This window comes from Rhinopithecus roxellana, chromosome 5, assembly GCF_007565055.1.
Source record: "Rhinopithecus roxellana isolate Shanxi Qingling chromosome 5, ASM756505v1, whole genome shotgun sequence".
Classification (NCBI taxonomy): Eukaryota; Metazoa; Chordata; class Mammalia; order Primates; family Cercopithecidae; genus Rhinopithecus; species Rhinopithecus roxellana.
The window spans coordinates 137,165,073-137,191,539 of NC_044553.1; the positions used below are offsets into that span (position 1 = coordinate 137,165,073).

At 37.8% G+C, this 26,467-nt stretch overlaps 1 protein-coding gene across 5 annotated transcripts in view; it reads left to right on the forward strand.

Moving 5' to 3' along the window:
- NRXN3 (neurexin 3) overlaps nucleotides 1–26,467 on the forward strand; it is a 1,636,170-nt gene that overhangs the window by 742,826 nt on the left and 866,877 nt on the right. For all 5 annotated transcript variants that reach the window (XM_030931539.1, XM_030931540.1, XM_030931537.1 and 2 more), the window contains one exon: nucleotides 16,687–16,806. In XM_030931539.1, coding sequence (XP_030787399.1) covers nucleotides 16,687–16,806 — 120 coding nt within the window. The remainder of the gene's footprint in view (nucleotides 1–16,686; nucleotides 16,807–26,467) is intronic.

Genomic DNA, 26,467 nt, shown 5'->3' on the forward strand with positions numbered 1-26,467 from the left:
GCAAAAAGGCATGATTTGTGTCCTGAATCTCCTGTGTAGAGCATGAGACCCCCAAGAAGGTCTCTGAGTGTTAGGTAGTATGAGGACCACAGGAAACAGAACACATTTCTTAATTTATCATTTCTTTTGTATAGAATAGTAAACAAGTAGGGGATGAGGTTTTATAACTAAGAACTAAGACCAGGATCTCCTCAAGATGTGTTTTATTCTAGCAAATCTAGAATACACAGATAAACATATATATATATATACACACACACAGAGATAGATAAATATCTGTATCTATCTACATTTAATATATGTTTCCATCAAAGTCATTGATAATGACAGTTTAAGATCCCTAGGTAGTAAATGTATTACCTTCCCTATTATATCAGACACATGATAGCAGGTAAAATAAAAGGTGAAAGAGTCCAAAATTATTTTTATTTATTTTATTTATTGATTGACTGATTGAGATGGAGTTTTGCTCTTATTACCCAGGCTGGAGTGCAGTGGCATGATCTTGGCTCACTGCAACCTCTACCTCCCAGCTTCAAGTGATTCTCTTGCCTCAGCCTCCCGAGTAGCTGGGATTACAGGTGCCCACCACCATACCCAGCTATTTTTTGTATTTTTAGTAGAGATGGGGTTTTACCATGTTGGCCAGGCTGGTCTCGAGCTTTTGACCTCAGGTGATCCACCCGCCTCGGCCTCCCAAAGTGCTAGCAAAATTATTTAAAAACATACTAATTTACTACTCTTCAACTCTCAAGCATGAGTAGCAAAAAGGAAAAAAATCTTGAAATGAGTATTTGATTTTATGTCTCTGATAGATGCAAAATGTGTAATTTAGATATGAAGTGCAATTTCTGGGCAACTCCTAGTCAACATTTAGTTGTAACTTGATACCTCTCAATTTAAGCTAGGGTTTTTGTTTTTTGTTTTTTTTAATCATACCTGATTTAATATTTTACTGGTAAATGTATCTTCCTATATTGAGGCCAACTTTGCTGCAGAGGCCAAGGCATGATCAGCTAGAAATGTGGTTTAACAATTGCAGATGATAAACATCTGAAAGAAATACACGTGCTTTGTTTTGAAACTGGCATGAATAAATAAAAATGACATTAATCTGGTGCTCTTTTGCCCACAGCTATTTGGGTTTGGATATATTTTTAAAATTAAACAAATTGAGATTTTTGGTGTTCCCAAATCACCATGATCCAAATGTCTAATTCTAGTGCCAAATTCCTGGGTGGCATTTGCAAGAGGGCACAAGGGGTACACTCAAGTGACTCTTCCATGCTCAGCTCCTAATGTTTAGAATTATTTCTGTGGGCTCCATCTGATTGCACACACGTGTCTTTCAGTCTGACCATGCACTCCCCGAGGTTGGCTGTGTGGGTGTGAGAAGGCTCTTGTTGCCTGTTGCCTGTGCTTTGTCAAGTCTGATGCGCCTCTGCCCTGCTCTGCTGACTTGGCTCTGAGGAGGCCGGCTCTGTCCCTGGTCTGTGCGTCCCCCCTGCCCCACTCCCCAACCCCGTCTTTGCTGTCTCTGTTGAACCTGTAGAGCATTTCAATTGTCTGTCTGAGTGATGTTGGTTATGGAGATTGCGTTTTCATTTCTGTAATGTTATCCTGGTTTATTCTACCTCTTACTAACCTCTGGTTATTGTTTTCGCTTTTTCTGTTCTTTTGCTAACAAAGTTGCGTTGACCAAAGCTGACCTGCAAGGTAGAGAAGGTTATTGTTCCCATTACCACTTTGGACTGAAAGATGCCCTGTGTAACTCTTGGTATCTTTTCTTTAGAGATCTTCAAGCTGTCACACCTCTTGGACAGCAGCAATTGTGGGGAGGTGGCTGAACCCTGTGTTCTTCTGAAAGGGTGACAGATAACCCAGATCAATGCATAAAAAATAGCTATCAAGAGGAGACCTCATGGGGAAAGAAACATGATTCCATTTTGGGGAAGTACCAAAGAGGTTTGACAGCATCCCATACTGTGACTACCCACAAGAACATTAATTTACTCTGGAAATGATGAATACCTCTCCAAGCAGTTGCCGTGGAGGGCAACTTAATTTATTCACCATAGATAGAGGAAAGAACTTGGAAGGTAAAAAAAAAGCCAACTGAGCCCTTAATTTATTATTTTCTAGGTCAGGGAGGTCATTTCCTAGAGCAGGACATTTAAGTGCTTGGGCTTTATGAAAGAGAATGTCATTTTCTCTTAACTAGTTTTAAAGTTTTAAATATTTCTGGGCATTTGGGAGACATTAATGTCATTAAAATGTTTCAGAGATTTATATTTTCTATTGGGGATTTTGGTTGAGCACTTTAATTTCCTGTTTTGTGATCTCAGGAAAAAAGTACTCTTGGGGAAGAAGATGATCTGTCATTTTAATCCTGAATACCTTATGAAATACTGTATGTGAGATGTTAGTGAATGTCTATTGCAGAAACTGCTTTGTCCACTATTCAAAGAGGCATCTTACAAAGTCAGTAATGGCCCACTGATCCTATTGTGCCAGGCTGCTATGACTCAGAATAACAAAGGAAGAACAAGCATTTTAGCTGTCTTTTGGCTGATTGTCAAGCAGGAGACTGGGCCTCATGACCTCTGCTGAGTTTGCAATCAGTCCAAATTGTTAAAAGTGGTTAAGGCAAAAGTAACGTTCAAAAAATTACTTTTCATCTAAAAAGATCATTGACTTTGCCGTGACTTAGTTGTTATACACCATGTAGCTAACCAGTACAAGCACCTATCTCTCCAGAAGACATCCACCAATAAAGACTCTCATTATTTTACCGTAACTTTGTTTTTCTTTATTGCCTCTTGGCAGGTTCAAATGTATTTTAATATGTATTTAAATTAAATAAAAGAATATACACTAGTTAGGACTTAAAGTCAGAAGAGGTTTTACGATAGCTTTCAGTTTCAAAGTATAGAGGGCCCTTGTGGCAATACTGTTGTTTTAGACATTATGTTTAATTGTCAAGAAAGATCCACTATACATCACTCTGCAAATGAAACGGAGAGAGAAGGGGACAGGATTCCATCTGCAATGCAAGACAATCCAAGGAAGTTGAAGCTCCTTAGGACTGGATTTAGCGAATTAAACTGGACAACTACATCTCTTCCATGACTTTACTATTACTCAGGGTAAGAACTATATGGATTTTGAATTCCCAGAGCTTAGCATATCCTCTCACCTAGAGAATCCAGACATGGCAAAATAATCTGAAAGTTCTCATCCAAAGGAATAATGGTTTGTAGGGAGAAGTGAATGATTGATTTCCATGCCTAAAGTAAATTGTTTACTAAAGTGTAGATACAGATTTAGGGACATAGTGGTTTGGAATATCTTGATGTTTCCTTTTATGGAAGCAGTCTAGGCATCAATATGATTTTAACATTATTACTCCATTGGCAGGAACTTTCCTCCATTCTTGTAACGACTTGACAGTCTCTTTGTTTGTGGCAGGAGCTACTATTCTTTTTAATTATTTGGGGCCATCCTACTCTTTCTCTGTTTTATAGGAAAAGCTTTTAGTTTTTTGTTTCCTAACATTGGAGTGTGGACTGTTACTCACAAGCTGGCTTTTACAGCTACAAGCTGGCTTTTTCAGCTACAACCTGTGAGTACAGATAGTACTAATTACCATGAAGTACGAAGGGTAGTGAAGATATATGACAAAGAAATGAGGCAGTCGGAAGCCTAGACAAAAATGTATTCAGAAGGAAACATAACAATGAGGTATAAGAAGTGACATAATGAGTCTAGATGAGTCAACAGCTTAAGTCCTCTTGTTATTGTGTGGTTGGGGTAGTGTTTTATTTGTATTTAAGCATTTTTAACTTCTCCGGTGAGTGTGTTGTTCAATTTAACAGGAACTTAGTGTCAGCTATGCCTGTGTGTCAGGGACTGGGTACTAGGGCTGCTAGGATACTGCAGATGAGATGCGGTCTCTAACTTCAAAGAATTCCACAGATGATCAGCCAATACTTACAATGCAGAGTGAAAACTGCTATCCTAGAGACATGCATCCTGCCATGTGAGCATGAAGGAAGACACTGGATGGTGTAGGGTCGTGGTGGTCATGGGGAGTGCTCAGGGGATATCTTCTCAGAGAGAGTTTGAGCTGAGTCTGAAGGACAAGTAAGTTTTAGATGGATGAACGATGGAAGCATATTCGAGAACTTGGCTTATTTGGGAAACTACAAGAAGCTCAATGTGGCCAAAATAATGTGTGTGTGGGGATATGATAGAAGATAAAATGAGAGAGGTAGGATAGAGACAGGTAATGACAGGCTTTTCCTGTAAGGAGTTGTACTTTATCCCAAGGATGCTGTAAGGAGGACAGAGATTTGGGTTAGATTTTCGTTTTATCAAGATCACTCTGACACTAGAATGGAGAAGGGATGATGCAGACAGAAACTAGAAACAGAGAGCAGAGTCAGGAGTGAAGCAGCATATTCCAAGACAGAGGGAAGAGACATGCCCCCAGTGCCTGTTACTTTACCCGGCCAAGGAGGTAAACAAGTTTCCCTTTTGCATGAAACCTCGAAGAACTAGAAAGAAAGTGAACTCTTTCTCCTGTTTGCTGCACACCCCCTCTCCACTGCTACACTGTTGTTCTGGTTAGTAACACATATATTTTCATATTATGACAAAAAATATCAAGGAAGAAATTTACCAACTTCCCTGGTTTCAGGCCAGAATCTATATCTCTCTAGGTCAATAGAGGAAATAGGAGCTCTCCATGGTACTCCTGTGATCCACAGGAGGGAGGTTGCCTTGCTGAGCAGTGCAGTCTTTGTATCAGTGTACCTCTGATAGAATGACAGTTTCTATAGAACATTTAGAATTAACTTTCTAATTCCTTTCTGTTTCTAAGAAAGGTATTAGTGGAAGGGAAGAGATTCCCTAAAATCCTATTCATGGAAGAAAGGAGCTGCAAAACTATAAAAGAAATATTAAGATTGACCTGTGGGGTGTGAGGCAGATGATGTAAACTATGAGAAATAAAAGAATAAGTCTTTTTTTGTATTAGGTGATAAATTAGAATCTTCCTATTCCACCTTTAATTATAACTTCTCTTAGCAAGCTTTATTTCTGAAGTTTAATGACTTTTTTCTAGAAATGTAAGGTGCCCCTCTGCCCAGATGGTGAACAAGTGGTCAGGGGATCCAGGATCCATTGGATCTGGGTGCTAAGTGCTGGCTATTTTGAGAAAGTCAATCAATGTATTGGGTTCAGATGCCTTGAAAATCTCAAGATTCTTTAAAAGCATTTTAGAACAGAGTTAGAATTAGCCAAACACCTTTAGTAGGTAAAAGAAATTTTAATACCGTAATTGTCTTTACTATGATGAATATTGTCCTCCACCTCATTTTGTCCCAAACTAAAGATTGTATCAAATTTCCATTGTATTTTATGTTACAAAATATAGTATTTGACCTACTATAAGTTCTTCAAAATGATTTCTATTATGGAAAATAATAAGAGAGACAGAAATTAAAGTGAACTTACCATTATTGTTCTTGTGTCCTTTTCCTCCACATTATACAAGAGAGGCATACAAAACAAAACAACTGTGTCAGTGTGGCACACTACCGTAATGCATCTTGTTTCTGGACTCCTCATAAACTGTACACTCAACGTAAGTGGGAGGAGGAAACCTGTTTATTGTCCTTTCCAGCAGAATTGCTGATGACCTTTATTGAGAGTCTCTTTGATGATGGTATACACTAAGGACTTGGCAGGTTGTATCTCCATTGTGACTACAACCTTACCTCATAGATATTGTTATCTCTGTTTCATAGGTGACTTTGTAGGTCTTGCATATGTTCTCTCATTTAATCCTCACACCATATGGTGCAGTAGAAATGTATATCTCCGTTATGCAGATGGGGACACTGAGGTTTAGAGTTTATATCACCAGCCCATGGTCACATTACTAGTAAGTGATTAAACTGGATTTTAAAGCCCATGACCTTTTGCCTATTATGCCATATGGTGTGAGCCTGGATTTGCTTATTTCCAAAGCAGAAAGAGTACGTGGATGACCAGAGAGTATCTGAGAGTATCAGAGAGTATGTCCTCCATGCTGACTTTATGGTAGATGGTTTTCATATCAACACCATTTTGGAAAATTCTGGATAATATTTGCACAATGTTAGAGCAATGTATTTTAAATTACCTCTTTTTTTGTTGAGACTGACCTTTGAAACTCCTTCTCCTTCTCTTTTAAAGTATATTCCACTGCCCCAGCAGACCCCTAGATCAGTGCCTAGAAAACAAGGAAAAGCAGATAGACTCCTCAATTTATATTTTCTAAAGAATAATTGACTTATGAGGGATTGTGTATTACTTTGAAAAGAGTTACTTGACCTTTGTGACCCAGGTATCCCCTGAAAATAGGGTGGGTTGAAGAAGAAGGCTTCATGCTACCAGCCATCCTCTCACTCTTACAAATACCCTACCTGCAGCAAGTATCAACTCCCACCTCTCTGCTGTCATGGAAGTGTGCTGTGGGTAAATCAATTTACTCTCAAGCTGTAACTATTCTTTTTAGATCATTGACCATCAAGAGTAGTGCTGTGCTAGAGCTGGCACTGGCACAGGAATTTCTAGGGATTTTATAAGCCAGTTTACATGATGTAACATGTTATAGCTTGAAATTGACTATGAGTGGAATACTAATAAAACCAACACATGTTACAAATCAGTTTGATTTTCCTTTTCCTGGGATGCTGGTTGTTAAACATTTACTAGTGATGTATTACCAATAAAAGGCCCTTGGGGATAAAGACACCATGAAGCCATCTCAGTCAACCAATTCCCATCCATGGCCATAACCAATTTTACATCCAACGTATTATGAGAGGGTTGAAGTGGTTGAAGAGAATAAGGGTGTTAGTGAAACTGCTCCAAATGTTAGATTTTATTGTTTGTCTTTTTCACTGATGACTCTAGTCATATGGCCTTTTAAAAACTTCCGTTTGAGAAGAGGAAGCCATAAACATCTGAACATGCTTGAGAAGAGTGGTTTTGATGCCTTCCTTATCTTTGGTAAGGCATAGGTCCTGACTTCAAGACAAAAAGCATGATCTTGGGAATACAACCACCCTTAGGTCTCTCTGCCAATGAAATTTTATAATAAGATTTAGGACCCTATTCTCTGGCATTGCCTTATTTTCTATAAAATGGGACCTAGTGTATTCACGTCTCAGTGGATTCACTTGACATTTTTAAGGGATTGTTGCTTTCTTCTTTTAAAGCTAAATATAAGTGAATTTGGCTTCCTCCAGTTGAAATGAATAGATCTCATGTTGTCTGTAAATGACTCTCTTCAGAAAAGCCAAGGGGGCTCAACACTGTAAATTTAGAAATACTCTGAAAGCTATGGAAGTAGCTTTGCTGAAGGGTCCAAGACATATATTCAGCTAAGTAAATAGGCTATCCTTATTATCAGGAATACCCTCTGTATTAGTTAGGGTTCTCCAGAGAGCTATCCTATGTATGCTATGTAGGATATATACATCTTATCTTTTTTTATATATATATAGGAATTTATGTATGTATATATAGGAATTGGCTCACATTATTTTGAAGGCCAAGAAACTCCACAGTCCACTGTCTGTATGCTAGAGAACAAAACAGTTGGTTTCTGGGAATGGGGGTGGCAGGGGCAGAAGTGGCATGATAGAGTAAGTTCTGCTCTGATTTGAAAAGCCCCAAAACCGGGAGCACCAGTGTCCAATGTCTCACCTCAAGCAAAGAAAGTGAATTCCCCCTTCCTCTGCCTTTTTCTTCTATTCATAATAGGACCACAACAGATTGGATGATGCCCACTCACATTTGGGACCATCTACTTTATTCTCTTTACCAGTTAAACTGCTAATCTCATTTGTAAATACCCTCAAAGACATACCTGGAAACAATATTTCATTATTATTATATATAATGACCAGGTATCTAGGCATCCCTTAGCTCAGTCAATTCGACACATAAAATTAGGCATCACATTCTCCTGAAGCCTCTCAACTCTTTAATTTTTATATTTTAGCAGTAGAGTCTATAGATTGCTCAGGTAGGCAGTAAGAGTCTTTCATAATTCATTTGCATTTTCAAAAATTTCCCTGTAGGGTTTCTATAGACTTATTTATATGAGACTTATATAAATACACACATACACATATATCTATGTATATTCATCTTTTCTGTGCTTTTTTCCTTCCACCCAACTACCGTTCACTCATTTTTTCCCTATAAAACAATGTAAATTTAAAAATGTGAAAGTAGAAAGATTAGGCACTTACCAGGGTAGAAAATTAAGTCGAAGGTGGAAGATCTCTTTAGACAGTTCATAGCTTGTATTATTCTGTTCTCATGTTGCTAATAAAGATATACCCAAGACTGAGTAATTTATAAAGAAAAAGAAGCTTAAAGGACTCAGTTCCACATGGCTGGGCAGGCCTCACAATCATGGTGGAAGGCAAAAGAGGAGCAAACTCACATCTTACGTGGCAGCAGGCAAGAAAGAATTTGTGTAGGGGAGCTCCCCTTTATAAACCCATCAGATCTCATGAGACTTATTCACTATCATGAGAACAGCATGGGAAAAACCCACCCCCGTGATTCAGTTACGTCCTTCTGGGCCCCTCCCACAACACATGGGAATTATGGGAGCTACAATTCAAGATGAGATTTGGGTGGGGACACAGCCAACCATATCACCAACTCTCATAATGCTCCTTCCCATGGAAGCTGTGGTTTGTTGGGACAGGCAAACCCTTTGGTTAACATAGAGTTCTACTATGATAACTTCACATTTAGGTTACACCCATAGAGTCTAAGCCCTTTGACTTAAGCCCTTCACTCCTTGTGATTAAAGTTAGTGAAGGTTGATAGATCAGCCTTACCTCATCCTCACTCCTGGGTCACCAGCCTCGGCCCTCTAAAGGAGTGCACATTGAGAAGACAAACTTGATATGGTCTCCAGGCCTGTCACTTCTCCTTTTCCCCCTTACCCCCTACCCCTGCACCCTACATTTCTCCATCCACTTCTTGTCTGGTTAGAACTAGCTGGTGCTGCTTTAGCACTATTTATGAATTTCAAATTGGGATGTTTGAAACATAGGTTTGGTTAAGTCTTACTTGGGTAATAACAGGGAAAGTGCACTCTGATACTAGTGTTGTGAGCTTTAGGAAGAGAGTCTATTTCAAGGACCTACAAGCAATAAAAGATAATCTATCAACTTTTGATTTTCTAGGCCATGAAGAGGAATTGACTAAATCAGTGCACACGTACTGCAAGGGTGGATTCTTGAGCAGTGTGACAGGCATAAAATGGTTGTATCAGACAATTCTTAATGAGAGAAACAATCCCACATTCAAGAAAAATGATAGGAAATTTGTGGCAGCCATCAGAATTATTTGAGAAATAAAATGATAAGGGAATGAGATGCAGTTTCATGTTTTCCAGCAAACTAAAAGCAGAGTTGGAAATTAGAAACAAAAGTATTACCACCATTGACATCTTATTTAGTCTTTCCAGACACATTTCTGTTGTCTTGTCACTTTCTCTAGTATACAAAGAAAATCACCATCTTTTTTCATAGGGATATGTGACTATGTCAGTGAGAGTTAATCACATATCAAGAGCAAAAGTAATTTATACCATTCCTATACAGGAACTTCCCAAGGCCTTTCAATGTTTAAGATATTAATAATTAATAATGACAATGATAAAAAAGACTTTGTAAATATGTAATTATATGGATTTGTGCTATCTAAGAATGTCTGGAATTTTATGTAGATTTGGAAGAGTGTTTTAAGAAAAATTATAATTATTAAGTCCCTAGGATTGTCTGTTATGCTTTTAAACATATTTATTTGATACAGATTTCTGTCCATAAAATTGGACAAAACTAGATCTTCCTGTTTAGTTTTAATTGAATTGAAATGGTATTTGAAAGTTTTCCTTGTAAAAAACAAAAACAAAAACAAATCCTTACATCAAGATGTCACCTTTACCCAGTTGTAGGTTAGAAATACCTTAAGTTACTTTTATTAATCCAATGACACCACACGTGCACATACCCCACTCTGGCTTACCCACATCCATGAGAGTTTTGGTGAGTGGGCTGCACAATTGGCAAGCTTGGGTTTGAGACCTCACCCTCTCACTTGCCACCTATGGATTTTGGGGAAAATTATGTCACTTTTCTGTGCCTCAGTTTACTTTTCTGAAATCTTTGCCTTTTGATTCAATCAACAGTTTAAAAAGTATTTAAATTTGAAATGATGGACACCTCCTATGAGAAAATAATTTCTGTTTCTCTGATTCTTTACTACTTTAATTATATTTGCTTTACTATGTGCTTATGAAGATTAATTGAATCAATATCTTAAAAGCATTTAGTATAGTGTCTCGTTCATAATAAGCGCTAGGTAAGCTGTGTCCATTGTTATATCATCTATCCTCTTTCTGATTTGTACAAGATTATTTGATATCAATATATGTGTGGTGGGAAGCACTGTTGAAGCTTTTGTTTTTTTCCCCTCAATTTTTTTTGACACACTGCTATGTGAAATGCATACATTAAATACATTGACATAAAATAGACTCTGTTTAGGAAAGGATATACTTTAATAGGTTGAAGTAAGAATAGGAACTTATAAAATGATCGTCTAGAAATTGTTCTAGCGTCTAGCCCAGACTCTCATTCATTCAATAGTTATTACATACTATACCTGGGCTTGGGAATACCAAAGAGTTCTTGTCAACATCTAGTGAGACTGAAATCAAAGGACACATGACCAATTAAATACCACCACCCCACCCATCCTAAGAAAAAAATATAAACAAAAACAGTTTTAAGTAAGAGATTACTTATGTGAGCTCTTATTGGTAAATTCTAGGGATAAATTGCTATAAGAACCATTTTGCTTAAAATTCTAAATGGATGGCTTAATTTCTTTCTTTATTTTTTCTTTGTTATTTAGTTCTTTCTTTTATTCAATAGTGTTTTGCATATTTTGAATAGAGCCCTCACGCCATACCAAATACAATATCAGAAATTAGAGTTGTAAAGGCGACCAAGGCAGACAAGGCTTCTGCCCTTGAGAGGCTTACGGTCCACTAGGATTTGAAAGACAGTGAGGAACTTAATAGTACTGACAAAAACCAGACACATTGACCAGTGGAACAGGATAGAGACCCCCAAAATAAACCTATGCATTATGGTTAACTGTTTTTTTTTTAAACAAAGGTGCCATAAGTATACAATGGAGAAAGGATACAATAAATGGTATTGGACAAAATAGATATTTACATGCAGAAAAATAAAATTGGACCCCTTTTTATACCATATACAAAAATCATCTCAAAATATATTAAAGATTCAAATGTTAGACCTGAAACTATAAAACTACTAGAAGAAAACATACCGGAAGTGCTCCATTACATTGTTTCTGGGCAAGGATTTCTTGGATGTGAGTTCAAAATATAGGCAACATAAACAAATGAGATTGCATGAAACTAGAAAGCTTCTGCACATCAAGAAAACAATTGAGTGAAGAAATAACCCATAGATTGGGAGAAAATATTTGTAAAGCATATATCTGATAAGGTGCTGTTATCCGAAATATATGAGATGCAAACAACTCAATAAGAAAACAAATACCCCAATCAAAAAATGAACAAAGAATCTAACTAGATACTTAAAAGAAGACGTGCAAATGGCCAACAGATATATGAAAAAATGCTCAACGTCACTCATCTTTGGGAAAATGCAAATTAAAACCACAATGAGATATCACCTCGCACCTATTAGAATACCTGTTATCAAAAAGACAAAAAAACAAAAACAAACAAACAAAAAAAAACAAGTATTGGCAAAGGCGTGGGGAACAGGGAACACTTGTGCATTGTTGGTGGAATGTAAATTAACATAACCATTATGGAAAACAGAATGGAGTTTCCTCAGAAAACTAAAAATAGAATTACCATATGATTCAGCAATCCTGCTTCTGGGTTTCAATCCAAAAGAATTGAAGGCAGTACACCAAAGAGATATCTGCACTCCCATGTTCATTGGAGCATTATTCACAATATCTAAGAATTAGAAGGAACCTGGGTGTTCATTCTCAGATGAATGGATAAAGAAGACGTAGTATATGTACATGATGCAATGCCTTTGCTCATTTTTTGATTGGGCTATTTGTTTTCTTATTACGAGTTGTTTGAATTTCTTATATATTTTAGACAATAGCCCCTTAACAGATTGTTTTATTAGGTCTTTAAAAAAGTGGGAAGGCCAGGTGCAGTGGCTCCTGCCTGAATCCCAGCACTTTAGGAGGCCGAGGCGGGTGGATCACGAGGTCAAGAGATTGAGACCATCCTGGCCAACATGATGAAACCCCATCTTTACTAAAAATACAAAACTTAGCCAGGCATGGTGGCGTGTGCCTGTAGTCCCAGCTACTGGGGAGGCTGAGGCGGGAAAATCGCTTGAACCCACGTGGCAGAGGTTGCAGTGAGCCGAGATTGTGCCACTGCACTCCAACCTGGCGACAGAGCAAGACTCCATCTAAAAAAAAAAAAAAAAAAGTGGGAAATTCTCTCTCATTTACAACAACATGGATGAACTTGGAGGATATTATGCCAAGTGAAATAAGGCAGACACAAAAAGACAGATACCACATGATCTCACTTATATGTGGAATCTAAGAAATTTGAACTCATAGAAGTAGAGAACAGAATAGTGACTATAGGAGACTGGGGGAGGGGATGGATGGAAAAATAAGAGATGTTGATCCATGGGTACAAAGTTTCAATTACAAAAGAGGAATAGGCTTTGGCAGTCTATTGCATAGAATGGTGACTACAACAAATAATAATGTATTTTAAATTTCAAAATCGTTAGAAGAATAGATGTTAAATGTTTTCACCACAAAAAAGTGCTAAGATTGTGAGGTGATTGATTTGTTAATTAGCTTGATTTAACCATTCCATGTGTAAACATATATTAAAATGTAACATTGTATCCCGTAAATATAAACAACTATTTCAATTAAAAAGAAATTAATATAATTACAGGCCACGTAATTGTTATGAGTTAAGTAAATAGGGAAACATGATGAAGAGTAAATGTCCTGCTAATGGGGGCTTCCTTCAGTAGGATAGTTTGGAGAAAGCTCATTTTGAGCTGAAACTTGAAGAATAAAAATGAAATTTGAATCTGGAGAAAACACAATTAAGGCCATGGGTCCAGCAAAAAGAACAAAGGAACTTGAAGGTAGGGGTGGGCATGAAGTGTTAAAGCAGTGGTCCGGGAATATGAGCAGACATCTGAACCACCCGGAGGGCTTGTTACAACGCACATTTCTCAATTCTGCCCCCAGTCAGTAGGTCTGGGTACAGCCTTAAAGTGTGTTTTTCTCATAAGCTTCCAGGAGATGCAGTTGCTGCTGGTTTAGGAGCAACACTCTGGGAATCATTGTGTTAGGAATTAAAAGCAGGAGAGGGCTGTAGCACTATGAGCTAGGGACATATAGTAAGAAATAAGATTGGGGAAGGAGGCAGGGGCTCTTAGGAGCTCAATCTTGAAAGGAAGTTCAAGGTTTGTTCCAGGTTGATGAGAAGTTGAAAGTTCTGTTAAGTCCTTAGTGACAATACTGTTGTTCTTGAATGCTTACAATGTAGTCAGTCTTCCAGTACTATCTGATTCTACATGGCCTTTGCCCCTTAATGCAAGTGAAGCAAATTTGGTGGAATTAATAAATAACCTATAATCCCCGCCCTGTATTTGGTACCTGATGAGCTTTTGACAAACGGAAAAGATTACTCACTTTGCAGAGTGGAGACATGCTCCTACATTCAGGTTTTGGAATCATGGTACAGCAAATGAAGGGTAGTTACAATTCAGATCACCCCAACATTTACTGATACACTGTTTCTGCACCTGCACGATAGACTTAGTGCCACGAGGACCTAACCAGAGAATATTACCTGATTTCTAATAGCAAGCACCTTTCAAACTTTTGATGATAAAATAGTAAAAACATAAAGCAATTAGAGGATCATATGAGAAGACAGTGCAATGTGTAATAAAGTGCTAAATTGAATATTGTATACAAAAATTAACGATGCAGATAAAAATTGCTATGGCCACACAAAAGTGGGAGAATTATTGTTTGAAGTTATTGACTAATGTTTCATTTGAAGAAGGCATTCAGGCTGGTCCTTAGAAAATGGTTAAAATTTGGCAGTTAGAGGGAAGGCAAAAGACATGGAAAAGGCTTCATCTTTAGATTCAATCAACATTCAAAGAATTATTGTGTTTTCCCAGAGTTTTTGCTGTTTTACTGCCATTTACAGTAAAACCTTCCATGTGTTCCTGATTATCGAGTACAATTGAATTACTAACCAATTGTATGGTGAGAGTTGTTTGGCCAGGGAGCCCCTGTGGACTTCTCAGAAGCTTTTATCCTTTGAAAGAAGCTGTCCTGATTTACCATTGTTAATGAAACTTGTATAACACAATGCTCAAGTTTAAGACCCACTGAGAACATGACCACGTACCTCCTTTCATCTCTACATGGGGCAACCACATGGCCAATAGGAGCTACAGAAACCCAGCAGCAGTGCTGTAACCCCAGCGTTAGTAATTGTTTTGAACTTTCTTATGTCATGTCCTCATAACATTGTATTATGAGTGATGGCCTGCCTTGCTTCCACCCTTCATGAATAAATGCAAAACGCCTTGCCACCCAGAAGACGAACCCTTTGTAGTCGTGCATCTCTTTTGAACATGCATCTTTAGGACCCTGTGTTCTTTTATTTCAATATTCTTGCTTTTGTGAGACTTAGGTTAGAAACTGTGAAATATGCTGTTATTGCAATGGTTATATGTTTTACTCTGTGATATGCTTTTATGCATTAGTTCCTGACATATATTTGGTGAGTCAAAGGGCTCATTTCCTTTGCTGAGATTCTCTGGGAAATTCATGGAGTTATCCTGAATATTAAGATATTTCCTGTGAGTCCAGATACTCCTAAAGGTATAGATTTATCTTTAATCCCAAAGTTAAGGCAGGAAATATCAGAAAAGAGAGAGAATGGTTGAAGAGAAGTGCCAAGCTGACCAAAAGAGAGAGTTTAATGGCAATCTGTAAGAGACAGATCATCAAAAAATTTTAATGCCCCGCTCATATCAGTGAAAGATTTTGAGAATACCTTCAAAATAAGTAAACTTATTTATAAATTATATACATGTACTATTATTCTTATATATTAACATATGAAAGACACACAGAAATAGAAATAATTTAGAATTAATTAAAAGAAACACAATTTCCAATATTTTCTTTCTATAGCACAAATGATTCTCTTTTGCATGCTCCAGCGCACGTACACTCCATTTAAGAGAATTTGTTTTTAACCGGGTGCAGTGGTTCAATCCTGTAATCCCAGCACTTTGGGAGGCCGAGGCAGGCGGATCACGAGGTCAGGAAATCGAGACCATCCTGGCCAACATGGTGAAACCCTGTCTCTACTAAAAATAAAAAAAAATTAGCTGAGTGTAGTGGTGTATGCCTGTAATCCCAGCTACTCGGGAGGCTGAGGCAGGAGAATAGCTTGAAGCCGGGAGGTGGAGATTGCAGTGAGCCGAGATGGTGCCACTGCACTCCAGCCTGGCAACAGAGTGAGAGTGTCTCGACAACAACAACAAAAGAATCCATTTTTAGAATACCTGGAGCAGCAGTGTGCTGTAGTGCAATGGCTCTCAAACTTCAGACTGCATTCGAATGTTCTGGAAGCTTATAAAAACAGATGTATGCCTCCCTGCAAAAGTTTCTAATTCAGTGGGTCTGGGATGAGCTCCAAGTGTTTGCATTCCTGACACGTTCCTGAGAACTACACGTTAAGAACCACTGGTATAGTCGACAGCATGGGTTTTAGAGTTAGTTTACCTAAGTTAGACATCAGCATCCTTCAATTACCAAATATGTGACCTTGAGTAAATTACCGTGCCTTCCTGAGCTCAGTTTTTTAAAATCTGTAAATTGGAGGTAATCATAATTACTTAACTCTTAGATTACCTAGAAAGCTCAGCGAGATAATGTAAATAATGTAAATGTTTAGTACCCAGTACTCCCCTCCTACAAAACATCAACACATGCTGGCTGCTAAATCCTCCTTCTTCTCCTTCTTTTCATCATTATCAATATCATTAAACATCTTTTTTATGTCACAAGGTAGACATAGGGACTTTTGGTTTCAGGATTAAAAAAACATTGTGCCTTAATTTATAAGAATCATGGGAATCAATTTTTTTTCTGCATTAGCATTCTACATTAAAAAGACTATAATCCAAATGAGATATCTTTCTAGTTGAAAGGTAGAGATGAAGCTATTTTGCAAAGTCAACCCAAAGGAGAACAGTGTGTTCAGCCCTCTCCCTTCTGTGTGTAACTGTTGATAGTTTGTGGCTAAGTGTGTATTTCCGTCATCTTTTGTATATACTGAGTTTTTGTTGCATGAGATTGAGTTGACAATTTTGGTGCTGTGTCTTCAAATGTTTGGGGGCATGAGAATGGTAAATTCAGGTCATTTCTTTGAATCTAATTTTTAACATTTCTTCTCTCTCTCCTTTTTCTTTTTTCCCCCCTCTTCTTGTGCATCACTAGGACCCAGTACCACCTGCCAGGAAGATTCATGTGCCAACCAGGGGGTCTGCATGCAACAGTGGGAGGGCTTCACCTGTGATTGTTCTATGACCTCATATTCCGGAAACCAGTGCAATGATCGTAAGTACAGCAGCCTTTCATACTGGAACTTTGTCAAGGTGTTCAGAGATTTTGAGAATCTTAAGGGACAATATATAAAAGGATGACTCTTCTGAAAGATTCATAAGTAATTCTCTCCTCCAGGAACTTGGGAAGTAAATAAATGACTAGTGTTCTTATGAGACGAGTGAAGAGATGTGTCTTGCTTAACAACCCTAAATGTTCTCCCACTTGCTTACTCCCTGTGTGTTTTCTTTAGATTAGAATAGCGACTGACAAACAATAACCACAGCAGCAAAACCAATTTAAGCAATATTTTTGTTGTAAGGGCTTCAGGTCTTCATGAATTAAATCACCTTATCTTACTGAATTTAACTCCAAATTGGTTAATAATTTTGAGACTCTTTCCTTTTGCATTGCCTAGAATGTTGAGGCTATTTAAAGGGTACAGCTGTTTTCTCAAAAGGTTTGAGTTCTCTGAATTTCTTAGGCCTTCCAAATGACAAAGATATTCAAGAGTTTACTTTTTACAATTAGCAAAGCTTAAAGCATTCTTGGGTATCTTTCAGGTATAGGGCAGAAATTCTCTCTGACTAAGTTTATTAGTATCTGTTTGGTTTATATACTCATAGCTATTCTGTATGTTTGTGTGTGTATATATATATGTGTGTGTATATACATGTATGTATGTATTTTCTATTTTGTGAGTGTGTGTGTGCATATATATATATATATGTATATATATTGTGTATTTGGTTTTTATTGGAAGAGAGTCTTATGATTGTTAATTGTGTCCACTAGTGATGCTTCTGGTTCATGGGTTTAGTTCTGACTTCATGAAGGTGCTTCTAGCACTGGTGGTAAAGACACTTCGATGCTGTGGGCATCTATAACCTGTGTCTCCACTTCTTTCTCATGTTGTTTTCTTGATGTGGCCATAGTAAAGATGAGCATACACTTGAAATTTCTGAATAACTATGTCTAAGTGATTTGTTGAAAATCCCTGACTTAGTGGGTCCTACTAACCTTCTGACTTTCTAAATGCAGCCTTGGTTTTATAATCCAGACTCATTTGACCTCTTGGTTTTAGGAAAATGATGTATGACATTATCTGAAAAAATAGTAAAGTCACATTATGGTGTGGCCACATGGGAGCAGACACCAATTATAATGCTATGCCCCCCAGATCTATGTGGTTTTCTTGATTCTTTATTTCTCAGCTTATTATCTGTGTGCAGCTGTCTGTTGTTATTCTTTTTTCCATTTTTCTTAGTAGTTTTGGTCCCATATGCTCTTTCATTCTCTTAAGGTACACTGAGGAGAAACAAGTGGAGAAGTTGGCAATATAGAGAGAAAATTATGTAATACACATTCATCTAATTACATAAGCATATGCCTCTGTATCTGTCATGTGAAGGATACAACGTCTGGAGAAAGTTTTGGCATAAGATTGCTCTTACCAAGTCTTTTGGTATTATTGAAAGTCACGTTGCCATACTTATGATGTGGAAATACTGTTTCACTCTTAAACAGGTAGTTATAAACCTGAGGAATTATACGACATGGTCTTTCTTTTTCCTCCAATTTGTCTGTATAGCACTCACTAGGAAGGCTTTTTTCTCTAAATGGTGGCATAATGCTTCTTTATCCTCACAAGTTTATTTCTTGTCACACATACATCCCACTCTGGGTTGAAAATGGTCATGAAGAGACTCTCCACACAGAACAGGTATAAAGGTAAGTTATCCTAACATGGTGAACATGTACAATCTTCAGAAGGTAGGTATGTCTTTTTCTATCTTTGACAAGTTCCTGTCTGTCACCCAATGCCAGGCATTATTTTCTAGTACAACTCAGGAAGGATTCTTTCTAGCATTCTGTGACTGTTTCTGGTTTTATCAAGAGCAGATTATGTCTCAGTCTGGGATGTGGAGTATTACATTGTCCGACTTGGGGAATTTGTTGGGATATAATGAAGCACTAGAACTTACATTGGGAAAATGTCAGCTTTCCTTTGTGACAACAGTTTATCATAGTTCAGAAATATTTCTAGTAAATCTAGGTTTAGGACAATACATTTTGAATTTTATTCTTTAACAATGCAGCTAAATCTTTTCATTGTAGCAGACTTGGGAACCTGCATCTCTAACAGGAGCTACTTGCCTAGTCCCCCATCTGGAGATTGGACCATGGCTTCTGTGATTGGATAGATATATGCAAATGATGAAGTACACATCTTTTTTTTTTTTTTGAGACAGAGTCTTACTCTGCTGTTGTCCGGGCTGGAGTGCAGTGTCGCAGTCTCGGCTCACTGCAACCTCCACCGCCCAGCTTCAAGCGATTCTCCCGTCTCAGCCTCCCAAGTAGCTGGAATTACAGGTGCCCGCCACTATGCTCAGCTAATTTTTTGGTATTTTTTAGTAGAGATGGGGTTTCACCATGTTGGCCAGGCTGGTCTCGAACTACTGACCTCGTGATCCGCCCTCCTTGGCCTCTCAAAGTGCTGGGATTACAGGGAGGTACACATCTTAATTGTGGAGTGTGATAAATATATAAAGTTAAGACATAAAGGATGTGACTGTGAAGTTTGAATATAAGCTTTTAATGAAATCCAACCAAATATAGCAGAATGGTGGATTGCTTAAAATTATTACATTGGACGTTTCTGTTTCCAATAATTGGTGTTCAAGGTATCTGGAAGACCTTCTCTTTTGGAACTAGCATCAAAGCCAGTTTGTTCTACCTAGAATAAGCAGTCTCACTATATCATAGGCCATTGCTTTCTATATCAGTCTTGACCCTTAGAATTATAATTGGCTCTTTCATCTCATAAACATCTTCAAAATGAAGTTCCCTGTATGATATTCTATGTGCTTACCTTTGTTGATAAATTTTTGGTGTTGTATCCTGTATCAGGATTCAAGTATCAACCTTCACTGTCACCAGCAGACTTGAATAGGCTCATGCTTATCATCAGCAAAGAGCAGTGGGGGAAATTGCAAAGAAAGAAGATACAAGTTCATGGAGGAGGAAGAATAATGACAAGAAGGAATATAAAGAAAATTAGAAAATGGGTCTTATATGGAAGAGCACAGAGGTCATTAACAATTGCTTTGGTAACATGCCTGCCACAAGTGGCCTGTCTTTGACCTAAATAACAGAAATGGATCACGGCATTAAAAGTCGAGTGCCATCAAGGAAACCTGTCCTTTACCTAATTAATTCCTGCAAAGAGAATGTTCTATAGAATGTTGCATATAGCTCAAATTGTATCCATTTAAATGCTATCATAGGACCATGCAAATAGGTTAGAGATCAAATTTAATTGCAAAAAGCATTTTGTGGGGAAAAAGAAAGGTTAGGATATCTCATTTTCCAGGAGCTGTTTCTCAGGGCAACAGATTGATCCTCAATTAATGAACATGAAAACACTTCAGTTTGTTACCGTGTATCCAAAAACTGAAACTTACTCAACAGGGAAATAGCTAGGTCTTATATTTTCCAAAAAAAGGTACTTATTTCATCATGTGTAAAAACGTTAATCATATCTAGGCATGACTTGTAAGGCTCTAAAAATGTCTACATTTTAGGGTGTTGCTTTTTCCTAGCATTGGTTCTTTTACGACCTTTATGTTTTTCTCGCCTATTTACCGAATACATTTGCCTGACAATTTTAATGTGCTGTTACATAGATATTGCTTCTATGAGTAGAGTGTACATTTTAAAACTTAGTCTCATTTAGTGTGAGTAGGCCAAGCCTGGATGTTTTCACTGTATTTCTTTATTTGTGTGACCCTGGTGGGTTGATGGAGGCAGTGGGGTGAATTTCAGTTTCACTCTTAGAAACATAGCTGTGCAAAGCTGATAGTCTTTAGAGCTGATTGTCTTGTATAAGTGTGATTCCCTTGTGTGGGGTTAGGAAACAAAAATCCTCTGATTGGAAACCCAAGTGTAATTGATTTGCTAATTTTCTTACATAGTTTTAGATATGACCTTCCACAATGTTACGTAATGGTAAAGTCACAGGGAGTTTCTTTGGGGTTGACTTTTAGGGCTGTTTTGATTCTACAATCTAATCATCCCAGAAGAAATTTTGAGTTAATGTAGAAATCAGTATGATCTGTGGAAGAACACATAAGTAACATTTTCCAAGATAATCTTCAGTTCTTGTGAAACATTTAAAATTGAGAGAGTTGGCTATTCAGAGGGTGAGCACCACCTGAAAATCAACTTAATAAAAGCTGTCTTGGACTACATTTTAAGAACAACGAAAGAAATGGAACCTCACCAAGGTTCTTATGGGAATATTCTATTTTGATATTGGGTTCTTATTAGTATTTTAAATCAGGACTGAGAACCTGGGAAATTCTAGCATGTTGTAGCCATGGCAGCACCAGGCAAATCCAGAATCTCCTTCCCATATTTTGTGGTGATATCACTGTCATTGTCAGCCTGCCGTTGAGTTTTTCTTTCCTTCACAACATCGAAAAATATTGTGTAGAATAGAACCCTCCTGAATGCACCCACACATGTACAAAAGGGTTGTACATGGACTTTGTAAAAATAGCAGTTTTAAACATTTCATACCTATCCTTAATAGCATTGTTGCCTTTTACCATGTACATGACAACTGTTTTGAGTGTCATGTAATTTGGGGGTCTCGTTATTGCTTCTTGTGCCCTGTAGAAGCACATATAGGACAGTCTTCAGCACATGAGTCCTTAACACACATCAAGTTCCTGAGTTTAGGAAGCGGATGCTCATCATGGCTTTGTGGGGTGAAGTAAAGGGAATGAACATGGGTCCTCAGCCCACCCTTAGGAGCCGGCCACCCTGTGCTACATTGCTAGTCACATATTGCAGGCTGCCTGTTGGAGAAATTGCTAGGTTCACACCGGCATGTGATAATAGATGTTCTTTGCTTGCAACAAATCAATAGCAAGCAGCTGTGGATCGTGCCGATAGTGGAGTGTAAAGCGCCTTTTTCAGACAGTTTTCTGCAGGAGTGGCTGTTAAGCTGCACTGTTGGCTATTGATTGACCTTTTGCTTTTTATTTATTGTGTGGGTTTATTTTTTAATGTAGGTTGGTGTATTGATTAAATCTGTTAAAAACACATTTCCCATTCAAAGCTTCAGAAACAATCAGCAATGTATGCATAACTTAGTGTGCAAAGAAGGGGACAGACGTGTTTACTAATTCTGTCTCTTGGGTCCGTATAGGTACACAGACATGATGTTAAGAACTTGTGTTGTTATGAACCTCTGTTGTTCCAGACCTATTGGTATACCATTAATTCTTAAGGAGATCAGAGTATAGTACATCCATGTTTTTGGTTATGTGTTCATTCCCTGCCTTTGTTTTCAGACTGCCTGCCCAGTGAATAGGCCATATGTGAGAAGTTCACTTGTAAAACAATTGTTTGTTGCTCAGAATGCACTTTATCGTTTATTGATGAATTCACTCACCAAACATTTCTTATTTGCAGATATCATCATGAATAAGAGAGTTTTGTTCTCAAACACCTTCTAGTCTAATGGGGAAAGATGCGTATGAAGGTGCTTCAGTAGAAACATGAACGGTGTGTAGTAAGGAGTCATAAGGTGGAGTAATGGCAACTACCCCAGGGTTGAGACTCTACCAAGAGCAGCTGCTTTTAGGATAGTTTTCATTGAAAATGAGGCTTGAAAAAAAAATTTTTTTTGAGACAGTCTCTCTCTGTTGCCCAGGCTAGAGTGCAATGGTGCAATCTTGGCTCACTGCAACCTCCGCCTCTTGGGTTCAAGTGATTCTCTTGCCTCAGTCTCCTGAGTAGCTGGGATTACAGGTGTGCACTACCACCACATCCAGCTAATTTTTATATATTTAGTAGAGACGGTGTTTCATCTTGTTGGCCAGGCTGATCTCGAACTCCTGACCTCCTGATCTGCCTGCCTCAGCCTCCCAAAGTGCTGGGATTACAGGTGTGAGCCACCGCAGCTGGCCGCCTTGAAAAATTTATAAGTACGTTCAAAGCAAACATGATATGGAAGAGGGCTGCAAAGGAAAGGTAGCGTCCAGCAGGCAAGCAGGGAGAAATATGCTGCAGCCACTGTTAACGTTATGTTGAAATCATTGCAGGGTCCTAAATGTAGGCCTCACAGAGCTCAAATCTTGATTTGTTTCATCGAGTCATTGGTAGATATCGATCTTGAAAATTTATTTATAAAGAATCCGATTTTTAAAAGGTTGATTTGTAATGCGTATAACTTATTAAATGATAAAAGAAATCAGAGCATAGTCATTAATTTAATTGGCTCTAGAATCAAACTGCTTTAAATGCCACTCCTGAATCTATCTGTGAAGTTGAATTGTTCACTTAGCTTCCTGAAACGTTGGTATAGCATAAGGAGTGTAATAGGTATTTGGTAAATAGGATTAGTGGTAGATTTTATTGTAGCTAATTATAATATTTGACAGCTGTTAAGTCCTTATCATGGTCCTGACACTCTACTAGGACCTTTGTAAGGATATCATCCTTTTAATCATCCCCAAATTTTTAAGAAAATATTGTAGTATGATATTCCTGATTTTAATTATGACAAAACTGAGATCACACCATTAGAATATAGCTGATTGAGGATTTGGTCCCAGGTTTGTGTGACATAAAAGTTCACATTCTTATTCGATTTGCTGCCACTTAGTCACTATTAGAAATCGCAGTTTAACATCTGTACTGTTAGACTAGGATGCTTAATTCCATGTGGGCAAGTCTTCACAGACAATCACATTGCATAAAAACATAGAACTGGAAAAGGGAAATTGTGTTCTGGATGATTAATTGTATCATATTGTGGAATTCAGAACATTTTGGGTGTGCCTTCTTAACACTCAGATGAGGCCATTTAGAATTAAAATATCTTTTCATGTGTCTGTTGGCTGTATGAATATCTTCTTTTGAGAAATGTCTGTTCATATCCTTTCCCCACTTTTTGATGGGGTTGTTTGTTTTTTTCTCGTATATTTGTTTGAGTTCTTTGTAGATTCTGGATATTAGCCCTTTGTCAGATGAGTAGGTTGCAAAAATTTTCTCCCATTCTGTAGGTTGCCTATTCACTCTGATGGTAGTTTCTTTTGCTGTGCAAAAGCTCTTTAGTTTAATTAGATCCCATTTGTCAATTTTGGCTTTTGCTGCCGTTGCTTTTGGTGTTTTAGACATGAAGTCCTTGCCCATGCCTATGTCCTGAATGGTACTACCTAGATTTTCTTCTAGGGTTTTTATGGTATTAGGTCTAACATTTAAGTCTCTAATCCATCTTGAATTAATCTTCGTATAAGGGGTAAGGAAAGGATCCAGTTTCAGCTTTCTACTTATGGCTAGCCAATTTTCCCAGCACCATTTATTAAATAGGGAATCCTTTCCCCATTTCTTGTTTCTCTCAGGTTTGTCAAAGATCAGATGGCTGTAGATGTGCGGTATTATTTCTGAGGACTCTGTTCTGTTCCATTGGTCTATATCTCTGTTTTGGTACCAGTACCATGCTGTTTTGGTTACTGTAGCCTTGTAGTATAGTTTGAAGTCAGGTAGCGTGACGCCTCCAGCTTTGTCCTTTTGACTTAGGATTGTCTTGGCAATGCTCATCGTCACTCGCCATCAGAGAAATGCAAATCAAAACCACAATGAGATACCATCTCACACCAGTTAGAATGGCAATCATTAAGAAGTCAGGAAACAACAGGTGTTGGAGAGGATGTGGAGAAATAGGAACACTTTTACACTGTTGGTGGGATTGTAAACTAGTTCAACCATTATGGAAAACAGTATGGCAATTCCTCAAGGATCTAGAACTAGATGTACCATATGACCCAGCCATCCCACTACTGGGTATATACCCAAAGGATTATAAATTATTCTACTACAAAGACACATGCACACGTATGTTTATTGCGGCACTATTCACAATAGCAAAGACTTGGAATCAACCCAAATGTCCATCTGTGACAGACTGGATTAAGAAAATGTGGCACATATACACCATGGAATACTATGCAGCCATAAAAAAGGATGAGTTTGCGTCCTTTGTAGGGACATGGATGCAGCTGGAAACCATCATTCTTAGCAAACTATCACAAGAAGAGAAAACCAAACACCGCATGTTCTCACTCATAGGTGGGAACTGAACAATGACATCACTTGGACTCGGGAAGGGGAACATCACGCACTGGGGCCTATCATGGGGAGGGGGGAGGGGGGAGGAGGGAGGGATTGCACTGGGGAGTTATACATGATATAAATGATGAATTGATGGGTGCTGACGAGTTGATGGGTGCAGCACACCAACATGGCATAAGTATACATATGTAACAAACCTGCACGTTATGCACATGTACCCTAGAACTTAAAGTATAATAAAAAAAAATAAAAAAAAAAAGAAAAGTAACACAAAAATAAAATTAAATTAAAAAAAAAAAAGAATTAAAATATCTTTAGCCATTATAGAATTAGAGTATCTTGCGCATACTCCCAACTGTTTATATTTTCATTCTCTATTGACCTAGATCTTCTGATTTTTATGTGTTTGCTTTATTTCAATTCCAACATATGTCATATAGCATGGTAGATGAGACCTCTAATGTGTAATGGGGTGGCCTGTGTTCAAATCTTGACTCCTTCCCTTAATATCTATGTTACCTTGGACGTGATAATTACTGTGCTTCCAAAATGCAGACATTTTGCAGGTCCTATCTTGTAAGAATAAATTTGACAAACATAAATTGAATAATAATAAATTGAATGTGTAGTGGTGAAGTTTAGGAGATATGGCACATAATGGCCCTACAGAACTGTTGGCTACTCTTCGATATTACTTTCAAAAAGTTAAAAAGATGACTCATACAAATATAATTATTTTAAACTTAACAAAACACTCATGCAAATGTAGAGTGAATGTGTGTCAAATTTATTTAACTCCATAACGAGAGAAACAAGATGGTTAACAGTGTAAACAATAAGATGACAAAAGACTATTTGAAGAACTGGATATTTACAGGCCTTAAGAATATTAAAATACAAATTTAGGATAGATTTAAAAGTGGTAAATGTCCTACAAAGCAAAAATATCTTAACCTTTGGTGTTATCTTTTCTACTGAACATCTGTGCTGAACAAAAACCTACAAGTTCAGAGGGCATCTTCTGTATTCTGGGCCCCCGCTAACAATAAGTGTCAGTGCCAGACACAGGTACTTCTCCCATAGAGCTAAACGTTTCTTGGGTGGGCCTATTAAACAGTGTCCTTATATAACATTGAAAAGACACATGATTTTTTCCCCCTAACTTTTGCTGTACATTTTGAATAATTTTTATTAATTTATATTTGGTTTCATTTTTTTTTACCTTGAATACCTCTTTCATACACAATTACCTTTTTTTTAACCACTTAAGAGTATGCCCCAACGTGCTGAATTCATGGTCATTGAAACCCCACAGCAACCCTAAAAGTAGATGCGATTGTGATACCAGTTTCATAGATGAGAGAACTAAGACAGCAAAGTCAAGTGATTTGCTCAAGGTGACAAAACTATTAGGTTGGGGAACAAAGATTCAGAGTTATGTTCGTCTGACTGCAAAGTCTGGGCTCCTGACTACCAGTGTCTTCTTAATGCCTCAGGGAAAGTTTCTTGATGAAAATTCATCTGAATTCAT